The sequence below is a fragment of the Typopeltis vanoorti genome, chromosome 24, assembly GCF_054136105.1.
Source record: "Typopeltis vanoorti isolate ZY-2024b chromosome 24, IOZ_Tvanoo_1.0, whole genome shotgun sequence".
NCBI classification, from domain to species: domain Eukaryota; kingdom Metazoa; phylum Arthropoda; class Arachnida; order Uropygi; family Thelyphonidae; genus Typopeltis; species Typopeltis vanoorti.
The window spans coordinates 45,680,915-45,701,790 of record NC_143572.1 but is presented as its reverse complement, the minus strand read 5'-3'; the positions used below and the strand labels follow the sequence as shown (position 1 = coordinate 45,701,790).

The 20,876-nt window shown below is 35.7% G+C and overlaps 1 protein-coding gene across 2 annotated transcripts in view; it reads right to left on the bottom strand.

The window, feature by feature from the left end:
- Nucleotides 1–20,876, bottom strand: part of LOC150093148 (endoplasmic reticulum disulfide reductase DNAJC10-like) — a 185,147-nt gene that overhangs the window by 98,984 nt on the left and 65,287 nt on the right. For both annotated transcript variants that reach the window (XM_090413490.1, XM_090413491.1), the window contains 2 exons: nt 19,684–19,727; nt 12,075–12,287 (listed from right to left, as the gene is read on the bottom strand). In XM_090413490.1, coding sequence (XP_090269616.1) covers nt 12,075–12,287; nt 19,684–19,727 — 257 coding nt within the window. The remainder of the gene's footprint in view (nt 1–12,074; nt 12,288–19,683; nt 19,728–20,876) is intronic.

Genomic DNA, 20,876 nt, shown 5'->3' with positions numbered 1-20,876 from the left:
GAAGTAAAAAAGTACCTCTTAAAAGACATTTCACCTCTCTAGAATTAAAAATACAGATTTTGGATCATCTTAAAAAAAAAAAAAAGGGGGGGGAAGTACCACATGTTGCAAAAACCTTGGATTTAATCGTCTCGCCTTCCTAAAACACTGCCGGGATAACCAGGTAATTCCTAACTGTGTCAAATTCAAGCACCATTTCTCTTCGCAAAAGGCTCTTCATATTTATAACTGTGCCAGACAAGCCTTGCTCAGGGAACAAATCACCACGACTGGCCGTTTCCTGAATGATGCTAACTTAGCTATCCAGGCACTCAAAGATAACCTTTCAAGCATCTTAAGCCATGAAATTTGGTCTATTTTATACGACATCTCGTGCACTGCAGCAGAGAAAGAATTAAAAAAAGTACGAGATCAACACATCAAAAAATTTGAAAATTTAAAAAAGAACTCTATCTCGAAACCACAACTTCCTACCGAAACGGTAATCAACCTTTCGTCATTTAGTGTGAAACCTGAAGCACTCAGCACCCTCGCATGTGGCCACAACTTGGCCATTGCGCCCAGAAGAATACCTGCTGAAGATATTATGATACGAATTGAATGTGGGATACGACACCTTCCAAACCACGTCGCCAACGATATTAGACTGGATGTGGCTTGTGTTCTGATCAAAGCTAAACCACCAAAAACCAACATGCCCAGTAAGGAAATTAAATCTCAACTAGAATTAAAGAAAAACAAGAAAATAATAATCACCAAAGCTGATAAAGGGAACGCCATAGTATTGCTTAACCAAAAGGATTACACAGGTAAGCTGAAAGCTCTATTGTTAGATCGGGCTACTTACCTCCCTATTGAGTACAATCCCACCAACTCACAAATTAGAAAACTCCACAGGCTCCTTAAGAAGGTTACTTCTTGGCCTGTGGAAATCACTAACAAATTAAAACCATTTAACTCCATACCCCTCCCCTGTATTTATGGACTCCCAAAAATACATAAGGAAAATGTGCCATTACATCCCATAGTGAATGGCATTGATTTCAACCACATACAAACTAGCTAAACATTTGGCGAAAGCTCTCTCACACTATACTGGCAACACACCTTCACACATAAAAAACTTAACCCACTTCAAAGCCAGCATAGAAAACCTTACACTCAAACACGCTGACATAATGGTCAGTTTTGATGTCTCCTCCTTATTCATAAATATCCCACTCAAAGAATTCTTAGAGCTAATCCAAGCTAAATTTCCTCCCGATATCACAGCCCTATTTCAGTTCACAATGAACTCAGGCTATTTTGTTTGGCAAGGAAAATTCTACAAACAAATAGAGGGGACAGCCATGGGTTCGAAACTCTCCCCACCCTTGGCCAACTTTTATATGGAGACTTTTGAAGAGAAAGCCTTAAACTCTGCCCTACAAAAACTAACCATTTGGCTTCGCTATGTTGATGATGTGTTTGCTATTTGGCCACATGGCTCCGATGCACTCCTCTCCTTCCTAACACACTTAAACAACCAACACTCCAGAATCAAATTCACCCTGGAAGAAGAAAAAAACTGCCTTCCTTTCTTAGACACACTAGTCACCTGCCAGCCTAATGGAACCTTGGTTTTCTCAGTCTATAGAAAACCCACCCATACAGGCAGATACATTCACCAACAATCCCACCACCCCTCCTCGCAACAATATGGAGTCATTAAGACACTACACAACAGGGCTAAACTTATTTGTTCAAATGACAATGCCCTAACCACAGAACTAAACCACATTCTTAACACTTTCTCAGCCAATGGCTACCCCCCCCCCCAAAAAAAACCCAAAAATATTGAAACCAATAACCCCCTCATAACAAGGATTACTCTAAATCCATCACCATACCCTATATCCGAGGCACCTCGGAAAAAATTACAAAAATCCTAAAAAAAACATGACTTAACTTCTTGTTACAGACCATATAAAAAATTGGCATCCCTTATCTGCTCTACTAAAGACCAACCTTCCCCCCCCAGACCTACCTGGTGTATACCAGGTCCCTTGCAGCTATAAGCTGTCCTACTTTGGCCAAACAGGCAGGACTGCAAATATCAGAATTTCAGAACACAAGGACTACATCCAGTTTCACCAATACAACCACTCTGGTCTTGCTGACTATGCGCTGGATACCTGCCATAGAATACGGTGGAAGAAAGCCACGATAATACATCGTAATAAATACAAATATGAAAGGCTTTTCATGGAATCGGCTTCAGCCCTAAGAAACAATCCAAACCTCAACAAATTTGGCTGCATGAGACTGCCTCAAATTTGGGAAATCTCCATCTGAACACCTTCAGCCCAATCGCCCAAGAATACCAACATTGCCCACTAGGGGGCACCATCAGGATTTACTGTTTGTTGTGCCTGCGTGCACGTGTCTTGTTCTTAAGTTTCTTGAAAATGGCAACGTGACGTTGCCGAAATATTGAAGTATATTAAAATTTATTTTAATGCATATCCTAGTTGACGTTGTAATTTCCTTAAATTATTTAGTAAAAAATGCATAACCAACATCTAAGCCTTTCCACGAGAACTTGGATTTAAATGAAGCAACAATCCGGACTATATAGAAAAATGAACAGAAAATTAGAGCTTCCATTGCTGCAGGCTGTTCTATCTCCACAAATATGACAGCTCATCCCAGAACACCAATACTTGAAAATGTGGAAAAAGTTCTTAGTATTTGGATTGATAACTGCTCAAAAAAAAATGGATCCACTGGACACCAATGTTATTAAACATAAAACTTTAAAAATTTACAAAATGGAAAATCTGCTATTAACCCCAACTTTGTTGCTAGCAAAGGTTGGTTCAGCCGTTTTAGAAAATGCTTTTCATTACAAAACATAAAATACAAGGGGAAAGTGCATCAGCATTTTAATGAAGCTGCCAAAACTTATCCAAAGGAATTGCAAAAAATTATTAAACAGGGTGGATATACAACACATCAGGTTTTTAATGCCGACAAGATGAGCCACTGGTGGAAAAAAATGTCCAAGAAAACATTTATTTCAAAAAATGAAAAAGTTGCACCAGGTTTTAAAGCATCAAAAGACCATGTAATATTACTTATGTGCAGTAATGCTTCAGGTGATCACAGTAAAACCCATGCTAGTTTATAAATCCCTCAACCCTTGTGCAATGAAAAACCTAAATAAGAGAATAAGAGTGCTTTATTGGTATATTGGACGGCAAATAAGACAGCTTGGGTAACTATTGATTTATTTAAAAAATGATTTCTAAACTGTTTTGTACCAAGTGTGGTACAAAACAGTTTAGAAAAATTCTAGATTTTAAAGCATCAAAGCAGAAAAATCTAGATTTTAAAGTTCTACTGATATTGGATAATGCACCCAGCCATCCGAAAGATTTAAATACCCAAATGTCAAAATAATTTTCTTACCACCAAATACAAGTTCATTACTTCAACAGTTAGATCAGGGAATTATAGCCACATTTAAAACTAATTACATCACGAAATCATTGCAATGGGTTTTGAATAAAGTCGATGACGAATCTATCAAAGTCATGGAAACTTTTTACAATTTTAAATTGTATTAATCTCATAACTTCATCCATGAAAGAAATAAAACCAATAATGTTAAATGCCTGTTGGAAAAATGTATGGCCAGAGTCAGTTCAAAGTGAAAATCTAATCGAGCCAGCAGAAAACAGAATGGATGCAATAATAGAACTTGTTAAGTCTCTAGAAGGGGAAGACTTTGACGATATGGATGTTGAAGATATTCAAGAATTACTGGTGGAAGAAGAGACTGATGAAGCAAATTTGGTGGAAATGGCATCTGGAATAAACTAAATTAATTCAGAGGATGATAGCAAAGATGGAAACGAAGTTAAACATTTTATCCTAAAAAGAATAAAGAAAGGCCTAGACTTAGCTGAACAATTGGAGTTATATTTTCTAAATGAAGATCCTTCCACTGAAAGAAGCACAAAATTTAAGAGAGAACTTCACAAGTGCTTAGCTCCATAAAACGAAATTTATAAAGATCTCTCAGATAAAAGCAAACAATCAAAAATAACAGATTTTTTTTGCAAAAAATAGGGCATAGAACTTTTGATGCAGTATTTTTAGAATTGCAGAATGCAGTAATATTCTGCAATCCCTCCTCTCTGAAAGTGTATGTGTGTGTGTGTCAGGAATTTGATGATTCATTTGTGCCTACAGCCCCACAGAGTGACCTACTAAGGAATAAGTGAAGAAACTGCTCTAATCTGTCGGTTGCTTAAAGAAAAAAGGGAAAAGTAGATCTCAGATGAAGTTCCAAACTACAGAGTATGAAATAAATACTATGTAGAAATATCATCATCAAATTCCTGCCATGTACCCTCAAGGGATGTACAGGATATGATAGTACTACATGAAAAATTCACATCATTACTAACTTCCTATCTACAATTTTCCTCCAAATCAGTCTGTTACTTGTCAAGACTCCAACATTATCAGATCTTATATTTCTATCGTCTAAGGCACTTTGTATCGTATCAGTCCACCTATATCTTGGTCTTCCTCTGGATCGTTTTGCTGCCAACCTGGCAGAGAAGACTTGTTTTGCTAATCTTTCCTTGCCCATTCTGTTTAAGTGACCATACCACCTGAGATTAGCTCTGCTAATGCATTCCTGGATGCTGACAATGTCAAGTTCTTTCCTAATATCCTCGTTTTTAATATGATATTGCCATTGATGCCATCTGTTCACGCCTATAATCTTTCTCAGGACTCATATCTGCAGTCTCTAGTCTTTGGTCAAGTGTTTTACTTCTGACCCAGCTCTCAGATCCATAAGTTAAAATTGGTTTGAACACTGTCTTGTATACAGCTAATTTAGTGTTCCGACAAATTTCTCTCTTATTCCAAATGAATTTATTCAATTGACTTCCCACCATATCAGCTTTGCTGATTCTGTGGTCTATTTCTATATTTAATTTACCATCTTCAGTAAAAATCTTGCCTAAATAGCTGAAATGTTTTACTTGTTCCACAGGTTCTCCATTCACAACACAGTTGACATTTTCAATGATTCTGCCTATTTTCATTGTCTTTGTCTTTTTATTGCTGACCTTCATACCATATCTATTACAACAGCTATTCAATTTAGTCAGAGAATCTTGCAAAATATTTAGAAGTATAACATCATCCGCATAGAGCAAAGAGCTGACATTAACATCATCAATTTTGATATCATGTTTAATATCACTTTCCTTTATAATGTGATCCATGTAGATAATAAATAACAGAAGTGATAATGTACATCCTTGTCTCACACCAGATTTAACATTAAACCATCTTCCTGTATGTCCTTCAATTCTAACTGCTGACTTACAACTCAAATAAAGACTAAGTATTGCTTGATATAATGCCCCATTGACACCATATAATTGTAGCGTATTGAATAGCTTCTCTCTTGGCACCTTGTCATATGCCTTTTCCAGATCAACAAAACTTAAATATAGATCTTTGTTATATTCCCATGCTTTCTCGATTATTTGTCGTAAAGTGAAGATCTGATCCTGACAGCCTCTATTTGGCCTGAATCCAGCTTGTTCTTCACCAAGCTTTTCTTCCACAATTCTTCTCAACCGTTTCTCAAGTATACTTGCATAGATCTTAATAGGAACACTCAGTAGGGAAATACCTCTGTAATTCTCACATTCAGTTTTATTTCCCTTTTTATATATTGGTACTATGAGAGCGCTACTCCAATCATCGGGAATTTGTTTCTGAGTCCAGGCTTTCTGAACTATGCAGTGCAGCCACTGTAAGACTCTTATACCACCATACTTCAGCATTTCTGGTCGAATATCATCTACTCCTGCTGCCTTTCCACATTTCAAGCCTTTGATGGCTTTTTCTACTTCAAGTATAAATATGTATTCCTGACGGTATGCCTGGTCAGCGTTTTTTACCACTGTGCTATCATCACTGCTTGTTTCATTTAGCAGTTTTTCAAAGTAATTACTCCATACTTCAAGGATATCTTTTATTCCAGTTTTTATGTCACCTTTATCATCTCTAACTCCTTTTACAGCACTCTTTCCTCAATTTCTAAGCTTCTTCAACAACCTCCAGAATATCATACTACCTTCTTGATATTTAATTTCTATGTTCTTGCCAAAGTCCTCCCATGACTTTTGTTTAGCTGGTTTTACACAGTGTTTAGCATTCTTGTATTTGTCTCTATATTCTCTAAGAGCACAAGCTGACTTATTTGACAGGAACTTTTGATATGCTTTCTTCTTTTCCTTCACTGCCTCTTTAACTTCCTGGTGGAAGTTAAAGAGGCAGTGAAGATTCAACCTCTCTGGCAGAATCAATCAATGTTTTCTTCAGAGTTTGCCATTGAATCTCCAAGGTTTGATTCCTGTTCTCAAACTCTCATTTTTTTTCAATAATCTTTGTGTATTTTAGTCTACAGTTCACATCTGAGAGCTGCTCAACTTTTATTTGCTTTAAAACTTTCTTACATGCTATTCTTTTCAATATGAAATTCAATTTTATCCTGCTCAAGACTAAATAGTGATCACTTCTAATTTTAAATCCTCTGTACACTCTGGTGTCCTGCACCAGGGAGAAAACATCACTATCAACAATAACATAGTCAATGGGACTTTTCTTATTCCTTGCCTCTTCTCTCCATGTGAATTTGTGCACATTTTTATGTTGGAACATGGTGTTAGTAATAACCAGTCCATGTCCTGAGCAGAAATCCAACAGATATTTGCCATTATTATTAGCTTTGCTCTTTTCTCCAAATTTTCCCAAAATATTTTTGTGTGTGTCACAATGATTTCCTACTCTGCTATTTAGATCCCCAACAAGGACCAACTTTTCCTTTTTCATTGTGTCAGTTGCTTTTTCTAAAGCCTCAAAAAATTCCTCCACTTCTACCATAGTAGAGCCTTCTGTGGGACCATAGGCACAAATAAGTCTCATTGTCCAGTTCCTCATTCTCATATTTGCCCACATTACTCTACTTGAGACTGACTGCCATTCAAGAAGATTAGCCTCATATTTTGTGTTGAATACTATGGCTACTCCTTCTTTTCCTTGATTGTCATTGCCTGAATATAACATTTTGTATTTATTGCTCAGAAAGATCTCACCAGTTTTTGTCTCAGTCACCCCTATTATGTCGATCTGGTACTTATCTAATTCCTCAGCTAGCTCCCTTTCTTTGCCATTCAGGTTTCTTATGTTGATAGTACCGATCTTTTACTCTGGTGATGTTGAGTTGGTGTGTGCTTTCAGATTTGTTCCAGTAGCTTTCTTTTCGCTGTTCGCCCTGGTTCCCTGGCAAAAACAATGGGGACTTGTTTAACTGGGCAACGCCCCAGTCGGCATGAAATTTTGTCATGTTGTACCATCATTTTGTATATTGATTTAGGCTAATAAGAATACAATTTGGTCGGCTAAATCCCAAATTGCCAGCCCATCCTCGTTCGTTCGGTATCCAGATAGATATCCAACAGGGTGCACCACGAGAAGGTGAGGACTGGACATTAAGTCAGAAGCCCTGGTCGGTTCTCCACATTCCTTTAAAGGCTATGTGGAGGTCTCCTCTCAGTTATACAGCTTTGACCTTAAGCACCCCGAATATGAAAGTTTATATACAAAATATAGGATGGGTGTCAATTCTGAAGGACAAGTCTTGAACAACCAGAGGAATACCATCTGGACCAGAAGCCTTATTAGTATCAAAATTAATGAGACCTTTTCTGATGTACTTTCAGCCAAAGTTCAGAGGAGGGATGCAGTAGGCAGTTTGTGGAAGTATGGGAAGTGATTTGTTTTAGTCATTGAGGTTGGAGTTGGAGGGAAAAATTGATGCCAAGAGGTCTGTCTTTTCTTTGGGTGATGTGATCATAGTGCCAACAGGATGCAAGAGAAGTGGCAACATGGAACGGCAGAAGTTATGTCGAACAGCCTAAGCAAAGGGCCAGAAGGATTGACTGCCAGTTCAGCAGGAGGTAAGTTTATTGCATTTTATTCTTGTGAAGTCTGCTTTGGAATCGTTAACTTTTTTACACATTCCTGGCTGTTGTGTAAGTTGAATGAGAAGCTGGAGTTTTTAATTTAAGCCACTAAACATAAGATGCATTTTTATCATGGACAGCAGAGTCACATTTTTTTTTGAGAACCAATGCTTAGATACAGGTAAGGGGTTTGCAGTGGAGTGGGTTATGAATGTTCTCATTCCAGTGAGGATTATTTTGGTTACTAGTTCAATGCAGGTGTTTGAATCATGAGAGTGAAAGCAGTAATTTGATGGAAAAGCAGCAAAAAAAATCCAGAGGTCATCCTTCCAGTTGGCACCAACCAGTGCCATAGGAGGTGAGGGTGAGATTGGCTGGGAGGAGGATGAACTGTAAAGAAGAGGACTTGAATGAGATTGTAGTCAGAGTTGTCAAGGGGAGAAAAGCCATCCATGGTATATTTGAAAAATATATATCAGCTGGGGGGGAGGATCAAGAATTGAATGTGAACAAAATGGAAATTGACAGTACAAAAACCAAACATGGGTTGAGAGGTTTTGGAGGGGAGGAAAAAAAATCAATGTATGTATATACAGTACATACACACACCACAATTCATACTACAGGTGAGTAAAATTTTTGTGACTAGTAGATTTAAGTCATATTTCTGGAGTCCTATATATATATATATATATATATATAAATCAGGTGATTTTCCCAACTGTGCCAGATGGGAAAATCTCAACCATAATCTCTGTTTCTGTTTCAGCCAATACAGAGAACAATTTGCCTTCATTCAAGTTCTCAAACTGCTAGTCTGTGTTTTTTCAACATCTGAGTTAATAAGTTCCACCATGGGAAAACATATTGGATATCAAGTCAGAAGTTCCAATCAGTTCACATTCCTTACAGGTCACATGGAGATCTTCTCCAAGTTATCTAGTTTCAACCTAAGTAATCTTTTTTCATTTACTTTATGATGACTGAGAGAGAGAATTTTGATAATGAAATTTAATGGTTATTCACAACATAAAAATAAAAACATTGAACATTTTATCTGATTGAAGCACTATTAAGGATAAAGTAAATAAAACTCAGAGAGAAATTTCTCACTTTCATGGCATTATTTCAATACTTTAATGTCTTGACATCTACATTTTTATCAGAAAGCATCCACAGTTCTGATTTTCACTTATTTTTATGAGTGTATACTGTATTTGGGAAAATGCACCAGTACAAACCTTATACAGTCAACTCTAAGTAAAGGAGCCAAAGGAATAGTTTATCACAATAGGTCTGCTAGTGAATTTCCATAGCATAACAGTGATGCTATCAGGACTTAGATGGGATTTTGCAATAGTTTGTTACCATGAGAGCTAAGCACATCAGCGACTCTACTTAAGTGGGAAAAGCTGCAGAAGAAGTAACATAAGAGAAAATAAAGAAGATTGCAGAAGAAGAAATTGGATATGTAAGAGCTAAAAGAATAAAAAAAACCTTGGATAACTAATGAGATAATTTCTCTAATGGAAGAAAGAAGAAAATGGAAAAATAAAGACATCCTAGAAGGGAAAATACAATATAGAACCCTGAATGACAAATTGAGAAGAGAAGCAGAAAGAAGTAGAGAAGATTGGCTTAAAAAACAATGTGAAGAAATGGAAAATTTGAGTGGGAAGGTATGATCTTTTGCATGAAAAAGCAAGAAGCATAAAGCACAAGAGAAATGGAATTCGAGCTAGAAGCATAGAAAATAAGAATGGAGAAATCATAACTGAAGAAGATAAAATCCTAATGAGATGGAATAAATACATTGAAGATCTATATGACAAGGAAAATAGACCAAATGAGTTGCCGTTAGAAGGTAAATGAAGATGATCTAGGCCCAGAGATTTTGAAGACAGAAGTAAAAATGGCCATTAAAGAACTAAAATGTGGAAAGGCAGAAGGAATAGATGAAATACCTGCAGAATTACTGAAACAACTTCAGAAGAAAGGAACTGAAGAAATAATCAAAATAATAAATTTAATTTATAACAAAGGAGAATTACCAAAAGATTTTATGACCTTAATATTTATACCTATACCAAAGAAAAGTAATGCAGTGAACTGCAAGGATTTTAGAACAATAAGCCCCATTTCCCATACATCAAAAATACTTATGAGAATCTTAACACAAAGAATTGCATCTAAGGCGGAAGAATTTCTTGGAGAAGATCAGTTTGGTTTCAGGAAAGGTAGGGGAACAAGAGATACGATTGGACTGTTAAGAATAGTAAATGAAAGAAGTCTGGAAGTGAATAAAGAAGTTAATATCTGTTATATAGATTTTGAAAAAGCTTTTGACCTTCTAAAATGGGATACGATGGTGGAAGTAACGGAAAAGATTGGTATAGATTGGAAAGACAGAAGGCTAATTATTTCACTATATATGGGACAAACTGCCATGGTGAGAGACATATATGGTACAACAGAACCAGGTATCATTGGACGAGGAGTAAGACAAGGCTGTTCTCTATCACCAATTTTGTTTAACATGTATTCCGAAGCAATGTTAAAAGAAGCACTGGAGAATTCGGAAGAAGGAATAAAGGTTGGAGGTAGACAGATATTTGCAATAAGATAGGCAGATGACAAGGCATTATTATCAAATATTGAAAGAGGACTACAACATATGTTGAACAGATTACTGGAATCCTGTATCAATTATGGAATGAAAATTAATATAAGAAAAACAAAGGTAATGAAAATAGCAAGGAAAGAATTTTTCCCCATTTATTAGAGTAAATGGGGAAAAATTGAAGCGAGTAAAGAAGACATTTAAATATCTAGGAAGTGTGATTAGCAGTGATGGAAGATGTAAATGTGACATAAAAGAAAGAATAGAGATGGGAAGAGATGCCTTTAATAGAAAATGGAATTTATTCAGAAGTAAAATGGATAGAAACCTAAAGAAAAGACTAATAAAATGTTGTGTGTAGAGTGTTGCCCTCTATGCAGCTGAAACTTGGACATTGAAGAAAGAAGAAGATGTGGATTTGGAGAAGGATGGAAAAAATCAAATGGACAGATAAAATAACTAATGAAAAGGTCTTAAAAAGAGTAGAAGAAGAAAGAAGTCTATTATGGAGGATAAAAAGAAAGGGAAACTGGATCAGACATGTTCTGAGAGGGAATGGAATCATCAGAGATGGCATCGAAGGAAAAAGACCCAGAGGAAGAGTATGGAAAACAATGCTAGATGACATGCTGAATGGAGACAGGTACACAACCTTGAAGAGAAGGCTCAGAATAGAAGAGAGTGGAAAGAAAGTTTTTGCTACTAAGAGAAGAACCTGCTCAATTGCAGAATACTCAAGAAGAAGAAGAAGAGTAACGTATTTATGGTAGCTCTCCACCTCTAAGTAACAAAATTTCTTTAATAACATATAGAACATTGCTGCATTTTCTTCACTGAAATTCAGCTTCTTTAGAACATCCATAGTTCAAGTGGTAATGACAATACCCTTTAAGAAAGACCTAGAGATGAAATCCTGTTTATGACATGAATCTTTATAAGATTTTTCAACTGAAGATGAGTTAGGATCTCATATAGAAGTGATAGCGAAACCGGTTTTTTTTTATCCCAAAGAACATGCAAATTACCCACACATACAGAATAGACATAATATGCTGAATTCATAGCTTTAGTCACTTTGCAATTAATTCCAAACCAACCAACCAAACAAACCTATTCATAATGCATAAAATTCTGTTTTTCTTTTGGAATAACAGCTGAGGCAAATAGTAACAAAAGTCATGAGGCCATGTGTCAGTAAATTTAATGTGTTTGCTTTCCAGTGTGCCTATCTGAAAGGCAATAAAAACTTTACCTGCTTCCTAGGAAAATGGTTAACTCATCTTCAGTTTAAAAACTCTTATAAAGTGCAGTATAGATGTGCTTTAGTATTTGAAAGAGACCATTATTAAAACTCATACTTATGGACAAATTACTGCATTAATATCACAATAATGATAAATTTCCAACCTTACTTTGAATTTTTTATCAGTGATTTCTTGGGCTCCTGGAAGCTTCTGCAACACAAAATGACTAATATCCTTTATTTCTGTTGCTGAAATTGCTTCACAAATGGCATCTTTATTACTCAGGTTATTACAAAGCATTATTCCTGAACTGAATCCTAGCTTGTGGCAAAGAGCATTGTTATTTTGGCAGTCAAACTCAGCTACATTTACTAGTCCATCCTAAAGGTAGAAAAAAATATAAACTGAATAGGTACTATTATAGATATTTGGTATTTATATAAGTGACAGCTGAAAAAAACAATTATTTACCTATTGCAGAAAGGCTAGAAAAGGAATCTGAAAAGAGAATTTTTATTTCATTTTTTTTTTTTTAATGTTGTGCCCATACACAAGAGGCTGGTTGGTCAACCTATAGTATATTAGTACTGTATATGAGTAATGGGCTGGGAAAGGAGGAACTTGTTTACATTTGATTTAAATGACTATAAATTGTATTCCTTGGGAAACACAGCAGGTGAGAGACTGTTCCACAGTGCAGCAGTTGCAGGGATGAAGGAGGAGGAAAAGAAACTTGTTCTGTTTGTTTCTAGGTGTACAGTGAAGGAATGTTGGGCAGCAGCTGCACGTGTTCCAACGAGCTTAGTACCGAGTGGAGGAATTATTGATGTTATTTCAGATGAGCATTTCCCATGGAAATATTTGTAGAATATACATACTGCAGAAACCATACATCTGTGTGAAAGTGGGGGGAGAGAATTCGTAAGGGATGGGTCATTAATAAGTAATTGCTCTCCTTTGTATTAAGTCAAGCATTTTGATAGCTTTTAGGGGCCCCACCCCATATGTGGGAGCAGTATTCAATAGCTGAGCAGATTTGTGATTTGTATAATGTTAACAGCTGTTCAGGGGTGAAGTAACGTCTTGAGCAAAAGAGAAATCCTAGTTTTTTTGAAGCTAAGGTTGCAATGGGTTGTGATGTGTTTATGCGATGGTAATGTTTGATGTGAGGGTAATTCCAAGGAGTGAGATCTCAAACTGTGGAAATTTGGGTATTGTCAAAAAGGATATTGGGGAAAAAATGGCTCTTTTTTATGGGAGATAGAACAGAAATGGGTTTTATTAGCATTGAAATTGATGAGGTTATCCGAACCCCATTGTAGAAATTAAAATTTCTACAATAATTCTATAGAAATGGCATTATGAAGCATTCACAACGATGGAAGAGCATTACTGATTCAAATGGAGAATATATACTTGATTAATTTAGTAATTTATCTTCCCAACACAAAAAAATCATCAAACTGCCATACATCCAGAACACATACAAAGCTTACAAATACATTTTCAAACACACCAACTATAAGCTGGTGCTCACCACGAACCAAAAATTGGCAACACTTCTAAAACCTACAAAATCTCACACACACACAAAGAAATATTAGAACACCACAATGTGGTTTACAAATTTCCTTGCCAAAAAGATTGTTATCTCACCTACACAGGTTCTACCATCAGATCTTTATGGTCAGGACTACAAGAACATTTCCATGACTGTAACATCCCTATTCCATAACATTTAAACAATAAAAAATGCAATAACCAAAAGAAAAACACACTGCAAAATACAGGGAAAACAAAATAGCAGTCCACGTCCTTGGACAGAAACATACCCTGCAAATCGACAAGGCCATAATAATAGATATACAAGAAAACGGAACAATGCTTAGAATATCGGAAACGATCGCCATAAAATGTGACAAAAACTCAATAAACATCCCCCCAGCCCTACATAATCTCCAAGAGTTGGAAACTCTGTAACATAAAAATTAGGTAACGACTCTGACCAATAGGAAATAACACAGATACACCAAGCCGGCATGACATAGCCTCCCTACGAGCTCCAAAGACAACGCACTGTCGAAATGGCTCACACCGCGTTACTCCTGTCATATCCTTCCCCTTCCCCAAAAAATTTCTATTTTCACTCCCCCCCTCCAAGTATTCTCTGCCCACCTTTAATAATAAAAAAACCTGGGTTTTTCAAAAAGGTTCACATATCCCTTGCCTCACCAATCATTCCCCAACACCTCTCTACCCCCACTTTTTCCAATCCCCCCTTCCTTTTAATCATACTTCCTTTAACAGCAGATGAATGTATATCGCCATACGGCAGGATGCTGCTGAATAAGAAGACGGCCAGCAACATCCTACAATGGTATGTCAGAATTTTTCCTCCTACATATTCTTCATATATCAGTCTATATAAAACATCATTAATGAACTAAAATTTGAGTAAAAAGCCAATGACATTATAAAAAGGGGCACTCCTAAACAAAATAGGCTAAATGGCCATAAAAATAGTAATTTATCTTTTATATCCTTTCAAAACTTAGTGCTGAAAACAACATTACTTTTGGGATGACCTGATATTCTGTACTGGCTGAAACCACATACAAAAATGAGGTAAACAGGTCATGCCAGCTGGAGAGCCAACCAGTTAAACAAGTCTTTCTCCCAATCACTATTTTCATCAAAGAGCCAGAGCAAGGCGTGCAAAAAGGAGTGCATTTCCCAAGAATCCAAATGCATAAAATTACTTTTAAGAAAGTCTCTTAAGAAGGCTTCGTTAGGCATTATTTAAAAAAAAAAATGATAAATTATCTATGCTGATATGATAAACAAACAAAGAAATAAAAGTTTTACCTGTACATATAAATACAGAAACCTTTATCATTTAAGCAATTGTGTTATTGCATTTTACCATTTCTCAATAGAGTATAAAAGTAAACTAGAAAACCATAACTCTTTTATGATCAACTCACAGGGACCAGAGGAATGGTTTACTATAGCAGATAATTTGCTACAGTGAATTTCGTTTAGCAAAGAACCATACTTATGGAGTTTGGTCAGAACTTTTCAGTAATTTGCATTAGGTGAGTGAATTTATTACAATAGTGTTTGCTATACCGAGAGCCAACTTGATAATCCTGAGGCTATTCAGAATGAAGTAAAAAACAAGTCAATTTAACTAAAATGATGAAATTTAATAAAGAAAAAAAAACTAGAATATTACAATAGGAAAAAGAAGAAAAGCACGTATGAAACTTAAATGTAACACTGACAGTTACATTACCATATAAGAAAAAAAAGAAAAACTTTTTGTATGTTTAAAAAGAAGAAATGTGAACTGCTTCTCTTTCAATCAGGGGTGAGCAACCTACAGACTGATTCTGCCCAATGAAAATTTTATTTTGCTCACTGCAACTGAGAAAATCAAAAAGCTTTTACCCACATATTTATAATACAATACACTCAGTTATTCTCTATATTTACAAATTTTTATTACAGAAGACCATGTATTTCAGAAGACCTTTATTTCAATTTACAAAATAAATTTTCACTAGAATAAACAAATTATTTCACAATCAAATATATTTGATAAAATGACATCACAGCCAGATATAGTGAGGTTAATGATTCCATATAACTATCAAAGAAAACAAAGTTTGCATGTGAAGTAACTTCATGACTGGACTACTTGTATATGGAGGCTAATGACTTCATATCAAATGCCTTAGTATCCCATAATGCAATGCACATATCCTTACAGGCATGTATAATGCTATATATACTATAAATTAAAGATGCAAAGAACTTATATTCTTGGTTTCATTCTTTATTCAAGTGTAAACGGTTGTGAAGTTACTTCATGTGCAAACTTTGTTTGCTTACACTTGGATAAAGGATGAAATCAAGAATACAACTTCTTGGCATCTTTAATTTATAGTATAACCAAGTGAACAAAACTTTCCACACTATCATATCATGTACCCTACCCACAGTACTAATGTACTATAGGTTTACTTTCACAGGTTTGGAAGTCACATTTTTTCATCATCAAATTCCTGATATATACCCTCAAGTCAATTACAAGCCACATTTTTATTATTATTATTTTTTTTTAATTTAGCTTCTAATTTTTATGTACAAACACTATCTTAATTAAAGAAAATGAGTTGAAATAACTTTTGCCTGCAGAAGAAATTAGATTAAAAAAAAAACAATAGGAAATCATTTGATATATGCTTACATTCCATTCACAAAATAATTTCACTGCACCAACTGATTTTGTAAGAGGAGCAGGTATATTTCTAATATATCTATTAATTTTGGTTTTTAGATTGTATTGCTAAGAAACTGTACTCTCTTAAAATAAACTTCCAAAAACTGTACTCTCTTATTTTATTGTTTTAAAACTGATTTTACATAACCGCACAATCCAGATGAAAGTACAGCAATAGTTTCTAGGAGCTTCAGAAGAATGCTATAGGTACTCTGACCATTTAAAAAAAAATTTTACTCTATTCTAATATTGGCCAAAGAAAGTGCCAGGACACAACATACAGCCATATTTACAGCATGAAGCAAAGATGGTGGCAACAAAGCTGAGTGACAACAGAGTCCTTCAAGTCTCACTGCTGCAGACAGTTTGGTTGGTTGGTTAGCTGATTAGGGGTTTATTGGTACAGTATATAAGGGTGACAGGTCCTTATATACTGCACCAAACCAAACTCAGACTGACCACATGAAGCTCTGAAGTGCCAAAGTTGCAAGCTGGACATTAGAAAATAAAAAGAGTCTTCTATATGATTTTTGTTGTCAGGGGACTAATGGCAACTGTACCAAGATCAACAAATCAGTACTCAAACTTCTGAGCAACCTCAGCCAAGCCACTTTGTCATCTGTGCTTCAGAATTGACTTCCACTCTAAGCCACCTTTATATACTCCCTTATTCCACTGGTGTGACAAATCATTACCCTCACACTATCATCCAATTTCTCTCATTTCAATTCTTTCTAAAGTAATGGAAATAACCATCAACATTCAATTTCTAACACTATCTCAAAGACTCTCAAACTAATAAATTCCAACCAGTATGGATTCTGTCACTGCTGATCAACAGGGGATCTACTTACCTATGTCATCCATCTCTGGACAAACAGCATGGAAAAATTTTTTTAAGTAAACACTCCCATCATTTAGTCTGATTTCTGCCAGCTTTCTGACTGGTCACTCATTTTGAGTGATAGTGGATGGCTCTTAATATACGTGTGTAGAGGCTTAAGTGCTGTGAGGACATCGTGTTAGAGGCTTAATGGATTGTATACAGCACTCAGAAAGGATTAAAAACAGAGTTACACACTTTCCCAACAGTACACTTTCCTTCATGGTATATAGAAAACCCACACACACACAGGCAGATACATCCACAAACACTCCCACCACCACCCTGCTCAACAATATGGCATTATTAAAACTCTTACCAAGAGAGCCCACAATCTTTGTTCCAGTGGAACCGCCCTTACAACTGAGCTTGACCACATACACAACACTTTCCTCTCCAATGGCTGCAGCGATCACAGCATTAAAAAAATAATCAGGTCCTCCCCCATTCCCCGGTCTTCTCCTCAAAAAGAGTTTAGAAATGCCGTCACCATACCCTACATCTGTGGCCATCTGAAAAAAATAGCCAAGATTTTAAAAAAGTACAACCTACACACAGCATTTAAGCCCCACCGCAAACTTGCTACCCTTATCTGCTCTACAAAAGATCAGCTCCCTCCTCTCTCAGTGCCTAGAGTCTATAAAGTATCCTGTTCCTGTAAACTGGCATACTTTGGACAGACAGGCAGATCAGCTACTATCCGCCTGGAGGAACATAAGTCATACATCTGCAAGCACGATTATGGTTAGTCAGGCCTGGCTGACCATGGATCAGCCAGGCCTGACTACATATACAACCCACAGGATCTCATGGAAAAAAACCACCATGCTCCACCAAGCAAATTCAAAAGAGAAAGACTATTCTTAGAATCAGCAGCAGGTCTCAGGAATCAACCAAATCTTAACAAATATGGTTGCATTAAGCTTCCTAAGATTTGGGAACACTTATCACCGGAGGTCCCACTTTAGATTCCTGGCCACCTACAACTGCCCTTAGAGGGCACTTCACCTAGATAGGTCTTTAGTGTCACCCACGTGGTTGGGCTTAGTATTGTTTGTTATTTGTTTTTATGTTACATTAGTTTTTTTGTAATCCTTGAAGATGTCTCATTGACTGAGACAAAATATAGGAAGAATTAAATTCTGTTTTTAATCCTTTTTGAGTGTTGTATAGAATCCATTAAGCCTCTAACATGAAGCTCTTAATATACAACTAATGCTGGGGTCCCATAAGGCTTTGTTCGTTAACCCATCCCCTCTTCCTTCTATGTATAAATGATCTACTACAGCTTACTGCCAATCCAGCACACTGCACTCCTTTTTCATTTGACTAAGCTTGCAATGCACAAATCACACAACCTGCAGAATCTTATAAATTAAAGAAGCCAAGAAATTATATTCTTTGTTTAATCCTTTATCCAAGTGAAAGCAAAGTTCGTAAGGATATGTGCTTTGCATTATGGGATACTAAGGAGTGATATGAAGTCATTAGCCTCTATATAAGAGTTGCCCTGGCCTGAAAATACTTCAGACACAAACTTTGTTTGCTTTCACTTGGATAAAGGATTAAACCAAGAATATAATTTCTTTTCTTGACATCTTTAATGTCAAGAATTTCAAGCAACTGAAGAATCTTAATCTCTACCACCTTAAATTCTGATCTTCAAAACATTCAATGGAATTTGGAGGACCTTGTCAATTTCAATGCTAGCAAAACACAGCTCTGCTTTATTTCCCATAAAAAAGAATCATTTTCTTCCAGTCTTACCTATGGCAAACTCAAATCTCTAGCTGAGATGAGATCTACCTTCTTGAGATAAATCCAACCTCAAATCTCTCTCGCACAAACATATTACAAATATTGCCTCCTCTGTATCCAAAAAATTACGTTCACTTTTGCAAAGGGTTTTACTTTAATTCCAAATGACTCCTAACCATATACAACCTAATTCAAACCCCATTAAAGTGAAGTTAGACAGATTAATAACCCAACTCTCACTAATACACACTTTACTCACTTTTACACAGGTGCTCAGCTTTTGCTGCTTGCATCTTCTATAAATACTTCTAGGCTGCTAGACATTAGAATTGGCATTAATAATTGTCCCACTCTGGAAAATCCATCCCAACGTGTGCAGCAGCCAATCAACACTCTCTCAAAACACACAAAACAAATTTTTCCATTTCTTAGTTCATTTCTTCCACTTCTTCCCTCTGGAACAGATCTCCCACCATTTGAATTTCCCAAGGAATACAATCTACAGTTTTTCCAGTCAAATGTGAACAAATTCCTTCTTGCCCATCCACAGTACTAGTGTATTATAGGTTATTCAACTGCTCATGGATGGGTTCTCCATCAAAATAGCTATCAAATTTAAAATTATCAACTTAATTTATTAAACCAATTTCAAAATATCTTGTTAAGCAACAAATACTGCTGATCCTTCTCAGCTTTCTCTCTTGAATGTATTAAAAAAACACTCAGCAAAAAATAATAAAAAGCACCTCACAAATAGTATAAACCAATGAATAACTTATTGCCATCCTGAAATTATATCACATAATTTAAAATGATAAAAGAGAAATCTTCAAGTTCTAGAAAATTCTTACCAACATAAAGCTCAATTTCTTCATATCGTCTTGAAATATATAGCCTGCAATCAACAAATAAAAATTCTTAATTATTTTAGGTTACATTGTTTTGTAAAATTTTGCACACTGTAAATTTCCAAGGATAGTTTACATTTCACAACATCTCAAAAATTAAAGTTATGATTGATTTAAAAGAAACAATTTTTTTGATGTCAACTTGCACTTTCCCAAATAAAAAATTAAAAAATTCCCAGTTGTAAGAAATGAAGGAAAGAGAAATGTGAGAGAAATCAGAGATGATCAAGGTAAAAATGAAAATTGAAGAAAAAATATTCCAGATAAATACTTTCAAAGAATGCTAAATAAAACAAGAAATGGCAGAATTGCAGTAGAAAATAAGCAAAGAAGAATGCAAAGTCCAACCCCAAGTCTGAGCCAAAAGAAAACATGTGAAAGAAGAAAAGAATTGAAATTTGCAGGGGTTGCCTGATGGATGAAAATTCATTAAAATTCCTGAACAATCTGGCAACTGAGGAGCTGGTATAGTTGCAACAGGCCCAGTAAATTGGGAACAGATTTATTTAAACTGAAAAGAAACAAAGGAATCAAAGTTGGACAGATATAAATGGTAAATATTGTAGACTGAAAGGGAATTTGAAAAGTGGAAAATATTGATCATACCGACACTTAAAGGTAAAAATGAATAGTTGGTGGATGTTATGATGGAGAGGAAATCAGATGTTTGGGGTCATAACAAAACAAGACAGAAAAAACAAGAAAAGAAGAATATGTTTGGATTTGGAAAGAAGCAGATTACCAGCATAAAAAAGGAGCTGGTTTTATGACTAGGAAAGAAGAAATGATGGACTTATAAAGTTAATGGAATTAGTGATAAGACTTACATTTGAATGTTATAGAAAACAAATTGCACTTCTCGAGGTATACACACCACAAGGTTAAGATATGGAGGAAAAGACAGTGAGAAGCATTGAAGAGTATTATTTAAAATAAAAGTATATTCATCTTAAGAGGTTTTAATGTACATATTGGAGAAGATAGAACAAGTAGAAAAAATCTGGGGCATTTGGTTTTGGTTAAGGAAATGAGGGGAAAAAATGTTACTAGATTTTTGCATCAGAAATAATCTCAAATTTGGAAACAATTGGTTTGAGAAAAGAACAAAGTTACAGAATCTCAAAGTATATTTGGGA